The sequence below is a fragment of the Aphanomyces astaci genome (genome assembly GCF_000520075.1).
Source record: "Aphanomyces astaci strain APO3 unplaced genomic scaffold supercont1.12, whole genome shotgun sequence".
Taxonomy (NCBI): domain Eukaryota; phylum Oomycota; class Saprolegniomycetes; order Saprolegniales; family Verrucalvaceae; genus Aphanomyces; species Aphanomyces astaci.
Genome location: NW_009798275.1, coordinates 320,356 through 333,992, shown reverse-complemented (window position 1 = coordinate 333,992; position 13,637 = coordinate 320,356). Strand labels below are relative to the sequence as shown.

The window sequence follows — 13,637 nt, the reverse complement described above, 5'->3', positions numbered from 1 at the left end:
TAACACCAGGGCGACTCTACATCACAAACCCATCTACGTTATCGACGATATAACGTTCGTATGAGATTTCGGTCCCCTCGTCGCACTATCGGCACTTGAAAAGATCGCATGTACGGCACAGGGCCCTGTTTCACTGTGGTTGGGCGTACAGTACCATCCCATGACGAGCACACCATCACGAATATTATGATCAATAAAGCGTTGATATTAGGTACAATATAAATTGTTCATTCGACCGACACAAAGAAGCAATTCACGTCGTGGTCACGGGGTTCGTCGAGCGCCAAGCACGCTTCTAAAAAGGGCGACGGCGCCGCGTAGCTCTGGCTGACAAACACTGGCTTGGCCTTCTTTTGCTTGAGCATCTTGGCGTGCAGGGGGTTGGCCTTGGGGATGGAAACCCTTGGGACAAACTCCCCCGACGTCACCGTGTCGTACCGCTCCAGCATCGCCTTGGGGTGCTCGTTGGGGAGCGACGGCTCCAAGTTGGCCGTCCCCGTCGAGAACGACGCGACCACGGGGTGGTAGTGCTTGCCCAGAAAACTCAGTTCCCTATACATGGAAATATATATTGAATAATCCAGCAAATACTATAAATTTATACAAATAGCCATGTAGATGGACAAAGAGAGAGCGTGTTTCGTACCAGCATGCCGACGCAAATGGATTGCAAAAGTCTGGGTCGTCCACGTCCGCTCTATAGAATGCTCAAAATAAGTCGAGTTCTCACAAATATATATATATATAATACTAGTGGGCAAATAATAATAATAATAATACTACGAATAGCTCATACCGGTAAATGCCCGACGCGACGCGATCTTGGTCGTTCTCGAGCAACTGGTGCAATTTCGAGTACCGATGAAACAAACCTATATCGCCATTTCAGATGATATATATATATATATATCATTTTGTGTATAGTAGGTGTACACAATATGATATGAAAACAGGCACATACATACTAATGCATTCATATATATATATGATATATATACAACGTACTTCGAATCAAAGCCGACACGGCTAGCATCTGGTGTGGGTACAAGTACATGGACACGACCAGGAGGCGCTTGATGAAGGCGGCCACACGGTCCACGACGATCTCCTTTCGCTTGATGAACACCGCCTCGACGCAGTGCAGCGCCGTGTTGAAGCACGCGACGTTCTCCCCTTGCGCAAAGCGAAGGAGGAGCTAATCGATATACTGCCAGTCATCGACTCGAACGAGGGCGTGCCACGTCACGTACTCTGTAGAGATGGTCGACAAAGTCCTTTTCGTCTACTTTGAGCTCCTGGCCCGGACCTTGCAGCGTCTTGATCCCAGTCAAAATAGCTTGCAATGCCGCAGCGAGGGGCAGAATGTCTTCTTTCAAAAGCGCTTTGAGCACTTTCATAAGGTCGATCATGATCTCCAAGTTGATCAAGTATGCAAACTTGGTCAAGCCCTGCAAACAACGATATATATATATTATTCATGAAGTCGCCCCAATACTTTATATATATATATATACCTCCAAGACGGCAGGCATGGCGGGCGAGTACGTCGAGTTCTTGAGCACGCGAAAGTAGATGAGCACCAACTCGTGCAAAATGTCGCCCTGGGTCTTGTCACGCTCGGACTTGTCCACCACGGCCTCGGCTTCTTTTAACCCCGTCGCGATCCCATCCCCCTAAATATTAATATATTAATATATTTCATCATATCATTGTTCGTACGTCTTTTTGCTGCCGCCGGCGCTTCTTTCGGCTCGACTTGGCCACGCGGCGGGCGATCTCACCCGCTTCCATGGTCGTGTCCAATGGCATCACGAGCAACGTCTTGATCATGCGTTCGCTGACTCTAGAAACAATAAATATTTATATACTGCAGAAACACAACAATCCTCGTAATACTGCAAACAAAAAAAATATTATTCGACTTATATCGAATTCAACGAGAATGGTATTACCGATGGTGGCGCTTCTTGACATAATTGGCCATGTCCTTGACGATTTCCAATGGCGCAAGGCCAGACTTGTCGACCTACTCACACACGCGAATATATATATATAAAGTGTGTGTTTCACTTTATATATTATATATATATGTCTACAAAACCTAACGAAAAACATATATATATATATTCTTGACAACACCAAGCGTACCTTGAACACAACTTCAAATGCGTCACATGCAGGGCGTTGAATGGTCGGGAACGGACTGTCGGCAAACGGGACCATGGCGTTGATGAGGTTGAGGTGGAAGTTGAATGCATATTTGACTTTGAGCAGCTCGGCGAGGCACTTGACGGCGGTTTCCGCCACGCCAAAGTCCAAGTGCTGGGTCTGCGTGCGACTCGACTGGTTTGGGTTGAGGGTACTCAATTTGGCCGTGGCCGTCGCCGACAGGTACTTGAGGTACTTTTGGTACTGATTGAGTAGGTTCGTTTCAAAGTCCTTCATCTCTTTGACCTTTTTCTTCTGCGGCCCACTGCTGTCGCCATCCGACCCGAGGCGGATGCGGTAGTCGGGCAGTACATCCAGCAACACAGACAGCTCCGACAGCATCGCCAGCTTGACCAGCGTCACGTCCGTGTCTTCGCACATGGCGTGGAGTTGCTGGAACTTGCTCAACTGGTCGGGGTGGTCCTTGGTCTTCTTTACGGCTTCTTCAGGTGACTCCAAGATGCTCTCACACAACAACGCAAGCTCTTCTTTCTTTGAGTGCAGTCGGCGGGCTTGCATGGCGCGGAGCTCGTCGGGGGAGATGGCCGCGGGTTCGGCCTGCGACGAGGTCGTGGACGGGCGTTGAATGTCGTCGGGAACTTCCTCCACTTCCAAGTCGGACAGGTCGTTCTCGTCTCCGCTGCCCACGTCGGACCCTTCGTCGTCACTGTCTTCGTCGTCGTCGTCGCCTTCTACTTCTTCTTCGTGAACTTCCTCGACGATTTCCTGCATCAGTTTGTTCGGCTGCAGCGCGCCATCGAACGACTTGACAGGCAACTTGGTCGAAATGTCAATGATAGACGACTTGGCCTCGGCTGGCGCCGCGCGAGGAGCGGCTTCGATTTGCTCGAGCGTTTTCGGCTTGACCGGTTTGTTTAAAGCTGTCTTCTTCGTGGATTTGCTAGAGATGGAGTCAACACTGGAACTATAGGATCCAGCATGGTACTGCCTGTACCTGATGGCATTGCGGTCCATGGTGGACAGGAACGACGAGAACTGGCCATGGCTCTGCGGACGACACATGAGACGCCGCCACGCATGATATGCAAACGTCGTACCTCAAAGAACTCTACGTCTTCGTCGTCGATTTCTACGTCCTCGTCTTCCTCGACCTTGGGTGCCGCCGCAGCCTTCTTGGCCTTCTTGGCGGCACTGAACTTCTTTTTCACTGGCGCTGCCTTGTCAGCTGCCTTGGCCCGCTTTTGATGCACATTGCCCTGGTTGCTTTGAGGAGCTTTGCGCTTCTTGTTAGCCACCTTTGCCGCCGTGCTAGACGACTTGCCGCCTTTCGCTTTGTTCCCGCCGCCGGCCATGGTCGAGGTTGGATATGTGAAGTTGAAGAGCCTGTGATTGTGCTGCCAACCACCAATTCATCGCTTTCGTCGATTGGATTGGCTAAAATGCATGTCCTTTCGGATTAATCACCAATACTGTTGCATCCGGATAAAACAAAGAAATAATGAAACCGTTCTATTTGACAGTTACAGCAAGTACAACACTTGATTGCGTCCGCCAAATGGAAGGAATGCCGACTGAATGCCTGGGTGTTTGGCTTTGAGGTACGTGACGAACGTCTCGTACGTGGCTACCTTCATCTTGTTGCATGCTCGTGTTGGAAAGAGCCGACTCATGACACAGCAAGGCACGATTGCAAACGGTTTGTTCATGGCGAGGGCGGCATCCACGATGGCTTCCGTGGCCTCGTCTGGGTGCATCCCCACCACGATCGCGCACGACCGAAAGAGCGGATCATGCGCAGCAATCAAGTCATCATTCAATTCAGCCATCATCTACAGTTCGCCTTCTATCATCACAATCAATCACGAAACAAAGGGTGACGCACATGAGTCCACTTGGGCTTGCCATGTTGCGCCATATACTTCAAGTGCGTCCGTCGAGTTTTCACTTGGCGCTAACAGCACTCGTAAGGACATGCCATGCAACAAAAGCTCAATTAACCGGATCGATCAGCGTCGTGGGGATGTCTCGACGCAGCCACAATTCAAATGAAACGTCGCCTTTGCCTCCCGCAACGTCGATCACGCCCGAGCCTTCTTGAAGTCGAGCTACCCCATATTGCTCGACCAGCCAATCGGTGAAGATGCGAGCTCGTTGGGACTTTAGTTCTTTGGAATGCGGGTCCAGTGGATCGTCCACCAAGAGCGCCAGCTCTCGTTTTTGCTCCGCCCGTTTCTGAAGCCATTCGTCTCGAAGTAATTTGTAGTCTTCCAAAGGCCTAGACCGTCCTGAACAAGCCATTTCGTGTCGAGTTTACTTCGTACCCGTGCCAAAAGTGACACAACTGGCCGCGGTCACACGAGCCATTGCTGAAGTGGAATTTGCAGGCGTTGAATCCACGTAGTTGGATCAAGTGGGAGTACGCTTGTTTGCTGGCACGCACCGTGGGCTCGTCGGCTAATGGCTCAAATCCTTGGTCTACATCATATTTCCATAATATAATAGGCCAGGCCTGAAGTATGTACACTAATTGCTACCTGGATGTGACGTCTTCCAGCTTTCCTTGACAATGCACGACGATGCAACGACAAGAATGCGACCCCCGTCTTCGAGTTTTGCGGTTCCAGATATTACGACAATGTCGCCAATGTGGATGTCCCAGTTCAGCTGGGTCAACCTCTCCTTTGTCCATTCTGCCTCTCCAGCTCGGAACATCACTTGAATCGTAGCTACGTATGACGTTATGCATTGCTTTTGTATATGCACCGCTCAAGGATGTACGCACACTTGTCCGAGAGCACAACATCAGCAAATGTCAGCGCTTTCCTGCAACATGGTGTGAGTATTGTAGGCTACACACTCTTTACGAACGAGAGAATTCGTTTCCTAGCCAATTGGCCTTCTATGGCCATGTCGGGGAGGGCTGGTGGGTGCTCCACGTGTTCCATGAGCGACGCAGTGTCCAGGAAGAGAGGCATATGATGCGGCGATCGATGGCACGAAGTTGTCGTTGGCAATGTCAAGTGGCTGTGATTGGCTACCCGGTTAGTGTCAAAAGAACACCCATGATTGGTGGAAAAATCTACTAATCAGAGATTTCTCCGGAGTACGGATATTAGTAAAATTATTCAGATTGGAAACGAAAGTGCAAAGTGCATGAATGCGGAGATGCGCTCCACGATCAAAAACGATTTTGTACTACTTGTGTTGGTTAACCTCATCTTGGTAAGTTTAGGTGCACAATTGGCCGGAGCAATTTGACAACCGAAAGGAACTACCGTACATAACAGTAGAGACGAACCACCCAGGCGGCACACTGGCTAGCAACGATTTATTATGTTATAGAGGTGTTTCAGATATGTTGCATTCATATTAATCCGGTCTCTTGCCAGTACATTGACGAAAATGACAATATGCAATATCCAAGGTATGCAATAACCAAAGGTAACCAAGGTACCCAGTTGGACATTTGGAAAGCGAGCAACTCAGACCCAGATCATCATGCAAGACGCCATTCTACACTCTGCTTGATCGAGTGACAAGCCTCCTTAGCATACGAGCCTAGTAAGCAAGCCATGATGGTGCCGTGGATCTTCGCTCTGAATTGCGTCATATTTCTTGCCAGCGTGTTTGCCGGGTGCTACTCGTTCACTTCGCATGCGGACAACGTGTTCAACTCCCCAGCCCAAATCGTGACCATTCGCTTTGCGTTTATCTTTATCCTCACGGCCGTTTCGTTCTTCTTCCAGTTCCTGTCCACGGAGCTCACCTTGCCGTCGTCCCCTCAAGCCATTGTGCACGACATGGTCGAGGACGTCATCACCGGCGTCGTCGAAGCTATCATGCTGCTGTCATTCTTTTTTATGCTCGTGGTACATGTCGGCGGCACGGACCGAGCCGTGCACTTGTTTGCTGAATCCCACGAGACCCGCGGCCGTGCGTCGACGATGACAATGTTCACTCCCCCGTCCTCGAGCCCGGTCATGAAAGACAAAGCCGTCGACGAGGACATAGCAGCCAAGCCGGGTCTACACGAGTACATGCGATGTCGCAACGTGATCCTCGCCTTTGTATATATTCGTCCGGTGGTGTCCATTGTCATGGTGGTGAATCGATGGTTGGACAACTGGGAACTGCGCATGGCAATGGCGTCGGTCAACATCCTCATCACGCTAGCTGCCGTCGCCGCGATCCTCGTGACCATCCGCCGCATCTTGCCCGCCATGCAGCCCCAGTTCCAAGTGCTCGGTAAGTTCTTCGTCATCAAGGGGCTCCTCCTCGTGCGGTCGTTCCAGTGGGCAGTCTACTGCCTCCTCGTCACAGACCACAACGGCCTCCCCGCGCTGCGCAAGTACTTCACCATGTGCTCTATCGAGTGCTTGTTCTTCTGCCTCATATTTACCGTGGCATTCCGACCCGCGACGTTCCGACGAGTCGACGGCTTCCCAGGCATGTCGTTCATGGGGGTATGGGACGTCGCCATGCATCCCATTCCACCCTGCCACGACTCCAAGTATGCATCGCCCGCCGACAGCAAAGTGCACCACATGCACGTGTAACCGTCGCGAGGGTCAACCCAACAAGAACTATATATATATATATATATATAGTAACTTCTTGGTTCGTTGGCCGAACTGCTACTACTACCTTTGTAGTAGTACTGTGTACTACGCTGGAGTACCTAACACATGCCAAAAAGTGCTCTAGAGGCAATGGTATACAACGCTGTGTGTTAGTCGAGATATGACCCGTTAATATACGATCATGGAAGGCATTCATTATATTACATTATTATTACTACTCAAAGCAGTTAAAAATCCTGGTCAAAATCATCATCTTTGGGAGGTTTCTCTTTGGTCGTCGAGTACGCCTTGGTCAAGGCGGGCTTGGCTTTCACGGCTGTCCCCATAAACTTGTTCAAGTCGACATCATCGTCGTCGTCAAATTCTGAAATTTCGTCCAAACTCACTCCCCGGAGCACCTAATAATATAAATATAGTAAAATATCATGCCAAAGATCCAATGGACGGGGGTCGTACGCGTTGACCCAAGCCCCCACTGACACGTCCAGCAATTGTAGGCGATTTGGAAAGCTTCAATCCCTTGTCGAACGCACTTGGTTTTGTCCTACGGGTCGTTCACATGGAATACACAATTGTCATATACTAGTACGCACGGAGGAGACGCATCTGTTTGGTGCATGAAGGCCAAGTCCAGCACACTCTTGGCTTGGTTTAGCTTGGACTCTTTTGGCGTTTCGACTGGCTTTGCACTCTCTTGGGGACTTGGTTTCAATGCTGTCGCCTGAGGATTACCTGCCGACCCAACGTACCCCGACAGAAAATCTCTCAACTACAAATTAATAACTATTACTTCCATGTTGTTTTATCTCAAATAAATACTAGTAATATAGTACTACAAATCATAAATATATCGATAAAATCACTTGAGATGACAGTATTATAACCTACTACTACTACTACTACCTTTCGAGTCGACCGTGAATCGTGGGTCAAATGGATGAGAAAGATGTCGACAAACATGTCCACGAGGTCGGGCGCTGTCATGGCTCCGTGTGCGACCAGTTGTTTGAAATGACTGGACAGGAGCTTCCAATACTCTACCAATAATAATTATTATAATAAAAATAATCAACCGAAATAAATCACATAGGCTCAAAGTGAATCAAAATATCGCTCGCCCCCCCACCAAGTTCCTTTTCTCGGCACGCTTTGTACTCCTTGAGCAGCTTTTGCTCGGTCATTTTGCCTTCAAAGATACGCTCGGGGAACAAATCTACCTCGTCCGTGTCAATAACCCATCCTTCTTTGCCATAAATATATATATATGCAAGTCATTGGTGATTGATTGTACATGGGGCAACGTCTCGGCAAATGTCCACCAGCAGCGCAAAACACACATCCCCGCCAAAGAACCCGATCTGCGCCTTCCGCCCCCCCATCGCCACCCTGTCACATGCTCAAACACATTTGTCTTCCGATCCGTGGACGTACTTTAACAGATCGAGCTTGGCCTTTACTTCGATGCTGGCTTCAATAGCCGCCGACACCTGCTCGCCTTCTTTCGTCGTTTCTTCGATGCGAAGAATCAGCGTCTGCAACACAGTCAGCCGCTCGTTGACAGTCAATTTGAACGTGGCCGTGACATAACTTCCGTCGTCGTACTCGCCGTCGTCGTCGATCGTGGGGCCCTCGGTGGATTCGTTCAAGTTGTTTGGTTGGGATGGAAACGCCGATGTCATCCGAGGAATGGGCTTTTCTGGAGATAGTGACATTCCATCTAGCATCAGAATGTCCACTGCTGCTGCTAGCGGTGGTTCCCCCGTGGAGTTTTGGGGCGGCGACATGATGTCGGCGGACGTGGCGGATTCTCCGACGACATTGGGAGCGTGGGGGCTATGTGCGCTAATCATTGACTCGCTCATCTCGAAGCTCTCATCAATCGACAGCCGCATCCCCAGTGTCATAGTGTCGACTTCTTGAGCCATCACGTTGGTGGACAACGACCTAGTCGTGTCGAGCAACGAGGACGACTCGTTGCTGTCCTCAGCCCCAGAAATAAAGATCTGCTTTGAAAGGTCGTCTATGACAGTGACTGCCACCCCAATGATCGATGGGTCGGCTAACGTTGGCGGCGGCGGCGCGGTGTCCTCCGGCACTGGCCGCTTCTCCTCGACGGGGGAAGTTCCTCCAAATCCGTCCAATGAGGTGTTAACTACTTCGACGACCTCGATGGATAGAACCTCATTCTCCTCCCCATGGACAAACTGTGGACTGGGAAGCATCGGCGTCTCTATCATCGTCGGCTTCTCGATTGATTCCGACATACTGGTAGGAACGAACGCAGCGCCATCCACAGACGACATACTTGTTGCCGTCACTTGTGGGGTACTTGGTATGGCCTGCTCCAGTGGTGCCGCGCTCCAAGTCTTTACCCGTGGGCTTGGTTCAACGTCTTTGCCTGATGGGAGGGGACTCGCGACGACTGGTGGCATCGACGGGGTCTGAGTGATGGTTAATGCATCGTGCGCCATCCGAGTGTCCAAGGCATCGGTGGTCATGTGGTAATAGTCTGCCAAGATGCTGTCATTCGTGTCGTCTTCCCCTTGGCGGCTGTCTCCTTCTTCTTTCGTCGACGTGACACTTGAAAGCGTTTGTTCCCCGTTGTGCCTACTGGCACCAGTAGTCGTTGGTGGTATATCTTGGGTCGGTTGGATCTTTGGTGGAGGGGCAACTTCTTGAGTGGGGCGGGCACACAGCGCCGCCGTCATCTTCGTCGTGGCATTGGGGGCGACAGACGGAGGAAGGGGCGGAGCTACGACAGACGTGACGTGTGGTGAATCAATTGGTGCGGCAACTTCAGCCGCCTGAGCCCTTGGGGATGTGATGGGAATTGGAGTGGACACTGGTGGAGGAGTGTCATAGCACAAGGGCGGCGTTATCGAACGACGCGGCACGGCCTCCATAGGATGAGCTACGGACTGCTCGAGTTCCCAAGACGGGGCTACTCGATTTTGACAGGCTTGTGGTGGGCACACTATCGGCATCTGAGACGTTTGCGGAATCGGCACATAAGCAAATTGTGGCGTAAGAAGGGGCGATGGTTCGTCTTGACTAGCTTTGTCGCTGGGCTCAGGTCGGTGTGGTGGGGACTCTAATGCAGCGACGGGGACCGCGGGGGCCGTGCTAGCAGACATGTAAGTACCACATGCTATCATGATGATGACGAATATACTAGTGCGTATATTTGTTTACTCGTAGGCGAATGCACGGAATGGCTGGTTGACGTCGTCTGGGCAACTGGATTGTCTGCATATATATATATCCCAGTTGGAATCGATCTTGGGCATGCTATTTGCCCTACCGAGAGAGTGCCGAGTAGGCGGGGAGTGCCGATGGCGGCGGAATCTCTAGCTGAAACGGCGTGTACTTTTGCGCCAGTGATGCTATGTCGTACAACAACTAGATCGTACATGTAATGCATTATGCGATGATGGGGGTACCATATTGATCGACCAATTGGGACGACTCGAGTGCTTTCAAATGCTCGTCTTCCAGGCGCCGTCGTTCCTGGTCTGCGCGCGCTTGGATGATGTAGTCCATGTCTTCCGCTATGAGTACCCATGACGACCTCGTGTCAGACGTACGAGCTCTCTTGGTGTTACCTTCTTTGACTTTTTGCTGACGAAACAACTGCCGCTGGTACACTTCGTTGCGCTCGATCGTCGCGGCAAATGAAATGTCTTGTGCCTGTCCATATCCATCATTGGCATCATTCATTGCAACGGGCTGGGTCGTACCGCTTGCTGGAGTAGCATTTCCAATGCTTGCTCCTTGTCAAAGCTCTACAAAACACGTGGCTTGCATGAGCCTACCCCATCCTGCAAACATGCCAAGCTGGTAATGGAACCTGCTTGGCTAGCACTCGTCGGTGTTCGATCTCGAGCTTTTCTTGCTCCAATTGCCGAAGCCTTTGCAGCTTGGTGTGCTGTACTTGCTCTTGCCACGCTGGATACACGACCTCCACTTGGTCGGCAAACGATTGCTTGGCTTTGACCAACGCCATCGCCGACGCACGTCCGACAAACATTGGACTAGACGACGACGAGCTACCAAAGTGCTGCTTCTGGTATTCGAGCAAGTCCGACACAAGCCTGTGGTTTCGCTTCTTGGACTCGAGCTGGTGCTGCTTGCACGCCCGCAGCTTCCGACGGAGCATGTCTGCGTACGCGGCACTGAATTCGGCCATTGTCGAGTCACGCAGATTTTGCTTCTTCTCGAGGGCAATCCGCCTCGCCGTCCTGTGACACAGAGCGACCTTCGATTACACAATGCATCGGAATCGACAAAGCTCACAGAGTCTTTTGCCGGCTCTTGAGCTCCGCCAGATGCGCCTTCAAGTCCTCGTGCATTTTGGCAATGGCCCAACAAGGGTATCTTGCAGAGTGAATGTACTACTAGTAGTATATAGTAGTACTAGTAGTAGTACAATAGGAAAAGAAAGCACTCCTATTTTGCTCATGACAGGCAACATGCCAGATGACCTTTGGCCCGCCAAAGTTACCAACACAATCAGCTGGCTGGCACTCAGCACCATCGTCATCTACCTACCCGTCTTCTACAATGCGTACTTCGACAAGCTTCAAATCGGCGTTCTTGCCGCCATTCCATGCGTGTGTTCGATGCTTGCCCCGCCGCTCTGGGGTGCTGTGGCGGACTTGGTCGGCCGCCAGCGCTGGGTGCACATCATTTGCCTGGTTTCCGGCACGGGGTTGATGTACGTGATTCAATTCACAAGCAGCAGCTTCGCCGTCACTTGCTTGGTTGTGTTCTTGGCCAATTTTCAAATGAACCCCACGGCCTCGCTCATGGATCAAGCAGTGATGGCCCTCGTTCAGCGCGTGGGAGGGGAATACGGTAAGCAGCGGCTCTTTGGGGCCATAGGATGGGGCGTTGGTGCATTCTGCACGGGCTTGGTCGTGAATGCCTATGGCATCTCCTGGGCCTTCCACCTCCACTTGATCCTCCTCGTCCCCAATCTCTATGCGTTGAGTTTCCTTCCAGCCCCCAAACCCCATCACCATGATCACCCCACCGATCCTTCCGCGTTGCCATCGTCGTTTGCGCACAGCTTGCGCTATGTGTGTTGTCAAGCCGACCTCATGCTGCTGCTTGTTGTGGTTCTGCTCATGGGGATTATGGTCGGTGTTATCGCGTCGTTCATCTCGTTGAACCTGTACGAACTGTCTGGCAACTCGACGACTATCGTTGGTACAGCGATTTGGCTGGAGACGTTGTCGGAGCTCCCTGCGTTCTTTTTCGCGGAGTCCATTGTCAAGCGCATTGGGATTGTATACACGCTGCTGCTGTCCATCTTAGCCTACGGCGCTCGCATCACATGCTACGCCGTGATGACCAGCGCTTGGATGGCCCTGCCGTTTGAGCTCCTACACGGCGTCACATTTGCCTTGGCTTGGGCGGCGTGCACTCAGTACGTTTACGAAGCCGCGCCTCCTGGCACCGAAGGCACGATGATGGGGCTACTCAACTCAGTGCTGAATGGCCTGGGACGTGGCGTGGGTACCCTCGCGGGGGGTTATGTCTACAACACATACGGACCTCGTTGCATGTGGTGGACGGCAGACTTGGGGGTGCCCATGGCGCTGGTCGGACTTGCACTGTTTGCCCGCACTCGGCCCACCCAACAAGGGAATTACTCCAAGATTGCACGTCTGCCACTTCTCTCCCCTCCAGCCAAAGTTGCTGCAGAATGAAACTTCCAACTTGTTAACGTTAACCGACGTTGAACATGATTCCTAAAGCAACGAGTCGAAACGAGCGTAGTTCATTTCATACGTTTCATATGAACAACTCGCGATTATATTTCAAGTCTATCAAGTCTATTGACATGAACGATTCATCATATACATCACATGCTGTGAAATACTACACTATTAATAATAGTACCTCGAAGTATTGTGGATTCGATACGAATTTCCAGACCCCGTCGAATCGAATCTCGCCGCCGAATCGAATCAACGCTTCGGCGGCGAGATTCGAGTGGATTTGATTGGCTCTTACAGAATGGACAAGTATATTCAACCAATCAGAATTCGAGCGTGATTCAATATTGATTGAACAAATCGCGCGAATTTTGGAAGTTTATGGCGAATTCACAATATTTCATAACAATACCTTACATAAAAAAAGAGTAACGTTACTGTAACTCGTCACAACAACATCATAGATCATACCGTACTTCGAAGTAAATCCAAGAGCAATTCCCTCGCCGCAACAACTTAGGATTTACAGTTAGATTTTACATCCGATTTACTGTTAGAATCTAAATCCTAAATTGAGGACAGTCCTGCCAGTTTAACGAACAAGTCGCTCGTACCAAACGGAGAAATGTCGCATGTGTACTTACTGAACGAATCAACTCGCGACAACGCATTTTCTCCAAATGTGCTGCCGAACAGACGTCGAACGGGGTTTGAACTTTCACTTCAAACCCACATTCTTCGACAGAGTCCCGTTTTGGGTTTGGCAATGTTGAGCTCAAACCAACCAAAATACTCCACCTTTGGCGGGGCCGCGTCTATCGTGCATCCTCGTGAGGCTGCTTCGTGGTTCTCCAAAGTGTTCTTCACGTGGTGTACACCGTTGGTGCACCTGGAACATGCCCTCAACATCGAGGATATTTGGCAGTTGGAAGCCGCCAACACTGCAGAGTCCAACACCAAACGCTTTCTCACGGCGTTTGGGCGCTCGAAGTCCGTGTTTCGCGCGTGTGCCAACGTGTACGGTGCATGGTTTGCGGTCGCGGGGGTGTTGGGGCTGGTGCTGCGACTGCTGGAATTGGTTGGGCCGATTGTCCTGCAAAAGATTGTTGGCGCCACCAACGACAGGGCATCCTCCCATCTTTACTACTGGCTGGCCGTCCTTCTCGTG

The 13,637-nt window shown here is 50.9% G+C and overlaps 5 protein-coding genes across 10 annotated transcripts; 1 reads left to right on the top strand and 4 right to left on the bottom strand.

Moving 5' to 3' along the window:
- Positions 1-184: 184 nt before the first annotated feature.
- H257_06171 (hypothetical protein) lies at positions 185-3,553 on the bottom strand. Its single transcript, XM_009831299.1, has 11 exons — positions 3,267-3,553; positions 3,164-3,216; positions 2,149-3,109; positions 1,953-2,026; positions 1,720-1,843; positions 1,515-1,673; positions 1,251-1,448; positions 1,006-1,195; positions 797-872; positions 647-697; positions 185-552 (listed from the first exon to the last, which is right to left on the bottom strand). Exons 1-11 carry the CDS (start codon positions 3,519-3,521, stop codon positions 228-230), a joined length of 2,466 nt encoding a protein of 821 aa, XP_009829601.1. The 5' UTR covers positions 3,522-3,553; the 3' UTR covers positions 185-227.
- A 134-nt stretch (positions 3,554-3,687) lies between these two features.
- Positions 3,688-5,184, bottom strand: H257_06170. 2 transcript variants are annotated; one of them, XM_009831297.1, is made up of 7 exons: positions 5,038-5,184; positions 4,952-4,992; positions 4,704-4,895; positions 4,491-4,644; positions 4,168-4,444; positions 4,052-4,120; positions 3,688-3,998 (listed from the first exon to the last, which is right to left on the bottom strand). In XM_009831297.1, the coding sequence occupies exons 1-7, from the start codon at positions 5,142-5,144 to the stop codon at positions 3,690-3,692; spliced, it is 1,149 nt and encodes a 382-aa protein (XP_009829599.1). In that variant the 5' UTR covers positions 5,145-5,184; the 3' UTR covers positions 3,688-3,689. The 2 variants fall into 2 exon arrangements, with proteins under 2 accessions (XP_009829599.1, XP_009829600.1); XM_009831298.1 differs by having other exon boundaries at positions 3,688-4,120.
- A 462-nt stretch (positions 5,185-5,646) lies between these two features.
- Positions 5,647-6,775, top strand: H257_06169 (hypothetical protein). The gene has a single exon (XM_009831296.1). The coding sequence runs from the start codon at positions 5,742-5,744 to the stop codon at positions 6,723-6,725; it is 984 nt and encodes a 327-aa protein (XP_009829598.1). The 5' UTR covers positions 5,647-5,741; the 3' UTR covers positions 6,726-6,775.
- Positions 6,776-6,931: 156 nt separating this feature from the next.
- On the bottom strand, positions 6,932-11,116 carry H257_06168 (hypothetical protein). Of its 4 annotated transcripts, XM_009831292.1 has the most exons (14): positions 11,043-11,116; positions 10,597-10,987; positions 10,487-10,531; positions 10,352-10,436; positions 10,190-10,297; positions 10,051-10,132; positions 9,942-9,995; positions 8,181-9,872; positions 8,041-8,135; positions 7,876-7,962; positions 7,653-7,786; positions 7,343-7,518; positions 7,206-7,293; positions 6,932-7,147 (listed from the first exon to the last, which is right to left on the bottom strand). In XM_009831292.1, exons 1-14 carry the CDS (start codon positions 11,096-11,098, stop codon positions 6,977-6,979), a joined length of 3,264 nt encoding a protein of 1,087 aa, XP_009829594.1. In that variant the 5' UTR covers positions 11,099-11,116; the 3' UTR covers positions 6,932-6,976. The 4 variants fall into 4 exon arrangements, with proteins under 4 accessions (XP_009829594.1, XP_009829596.1, XP_009829597.1 ...); XM_009831294.1 differs by having other exon boundaries at positions 7,206-7,518; XM_009831295.1 differs by having other exon boundaries at positions 7,206-7,518; positions 7,653-7,962.
- Positions 11,117-11,203: 87 nt separating this feature from the next.
- H257_06167 lies at positions 11,204-12,576 on the bottom strand. Of its 2 annotated transcripts, none has more exons than XM_009831291.1 (2): positions 12,306-12,576; positions 11,204-12,226 (listed from the first exon to the last, which is right to left on the bottom strand). In XM_009831291.1, the coding sequence occupies exon 2, from the start codon at positions 11,768-11,770 to the stop codon at positions 11,294-11,296; it is 477 nt and encodes a 158-aa protein (XP_009829593.1). In that variant the 5' UTR covers positions 11,771-12,226; positions 12,306-12,576; the 3' UTR covers positions 11,204-11,293. The 2 variants fall into 2 exon arrangements, with proteins under 2 accessions (XP_009829593.1, XP_009829592.1); XM_009831290.1 differs by having other exon boundaries at positions 11,207-12,250; positions 12,306-12,563.
- Positions 12,577-13,637: the final 1,061 nt, after the last annotated feature.

What these genes read in the sequence shown, in the direction of transcription:
- H257_06171 (XM_009831299.1), bottom strand. Translation starts at nt 3,521, where the DNA reads ATGGCCGGCGGCGGGAACAAAGCGAAAGGCGGCAAGTCGTCTAGCACG. An exon ending in CCATGCCTGCCGTCTTGGAG is followed by an intron (nt 1,449 to 1,514) that starts GTATATATATAT and finishes CGTTGTTTGCAG; the next exon opens with GGCTTGACCAAGTTTGCATA. An exon ending in CGTGTCGGCTTTGATTCGAA is followed by an intron (nt 873 to 1,005) that starts GTACGTTGTATA and finishes ATGGCGATATAG; the next exon opens with GTTTGTTTCATCGGTACTCG.
- H257_06170 (XM_009831297.1), bottom strand. Translation starts at nt 5,144, where the DNA reads ATGCCTCTCTTCCTGGACACTGCGTCGCTCATGGAACACGTGGAGCAC. An exon ending in CTGGAAGACGTCACATCCAG is followed by an intron (nt 4,645 to 4,703) that starts GTAGCAATTAGT and finishes AATATGATGTAG; the next exon opens with ACCAAGGATTTGAGCCATTA. An exon ending in GCAAGCCCAAGTGGACTCAT is followed by an intron (nt 3,999 to 4,051) that starts GTGCGTCACCCT and finishes GGCGAACTGTAG; the next exon opens with ATGATGGCTGAATTGAATGA.
- H257_06169 (XM_009831296.1), top strand. Translation starts at nt 5,742, where the DNA reads ATGATGGTGCCGTGGATCTTCGCTCTGAATTGCGTCATATTTCTTGCC.
- H257_06168 (XM_009831292.1), bottom strand. Translation starts at nt 11,098, where the DNA reads ATGCACGAGGACTTGAAGGCGCATCTGGCGGAGCTCAAGAGCCGGCAA. An exon ending in GCCTACTCGGCACTCTCTCG is followed by an intron (nt 9,996 to 10,050) that starts GTAGGGCAAATA and finishes ATATATATGCAG; the next exon opens with ACAATCCAGTTGCCCAGACG. An exon ending in ATTCACGGTCGACTCGAAAG is followed by an intron (nt 7,519 to 7,652) that starts GTAGTAGTAGTA and finishes ATTAATTTGTAG; the next exon opens with TTGAGAGATTTTCTGTCGGG.
- H257_06167 (XM_009831291.1), bottom strand. Translation starts at nt 11,770, where the DNA reads ATGGTGATGGGGTTTGGGGGCTGGAAGGAAACTCAACGCATAGAGATT.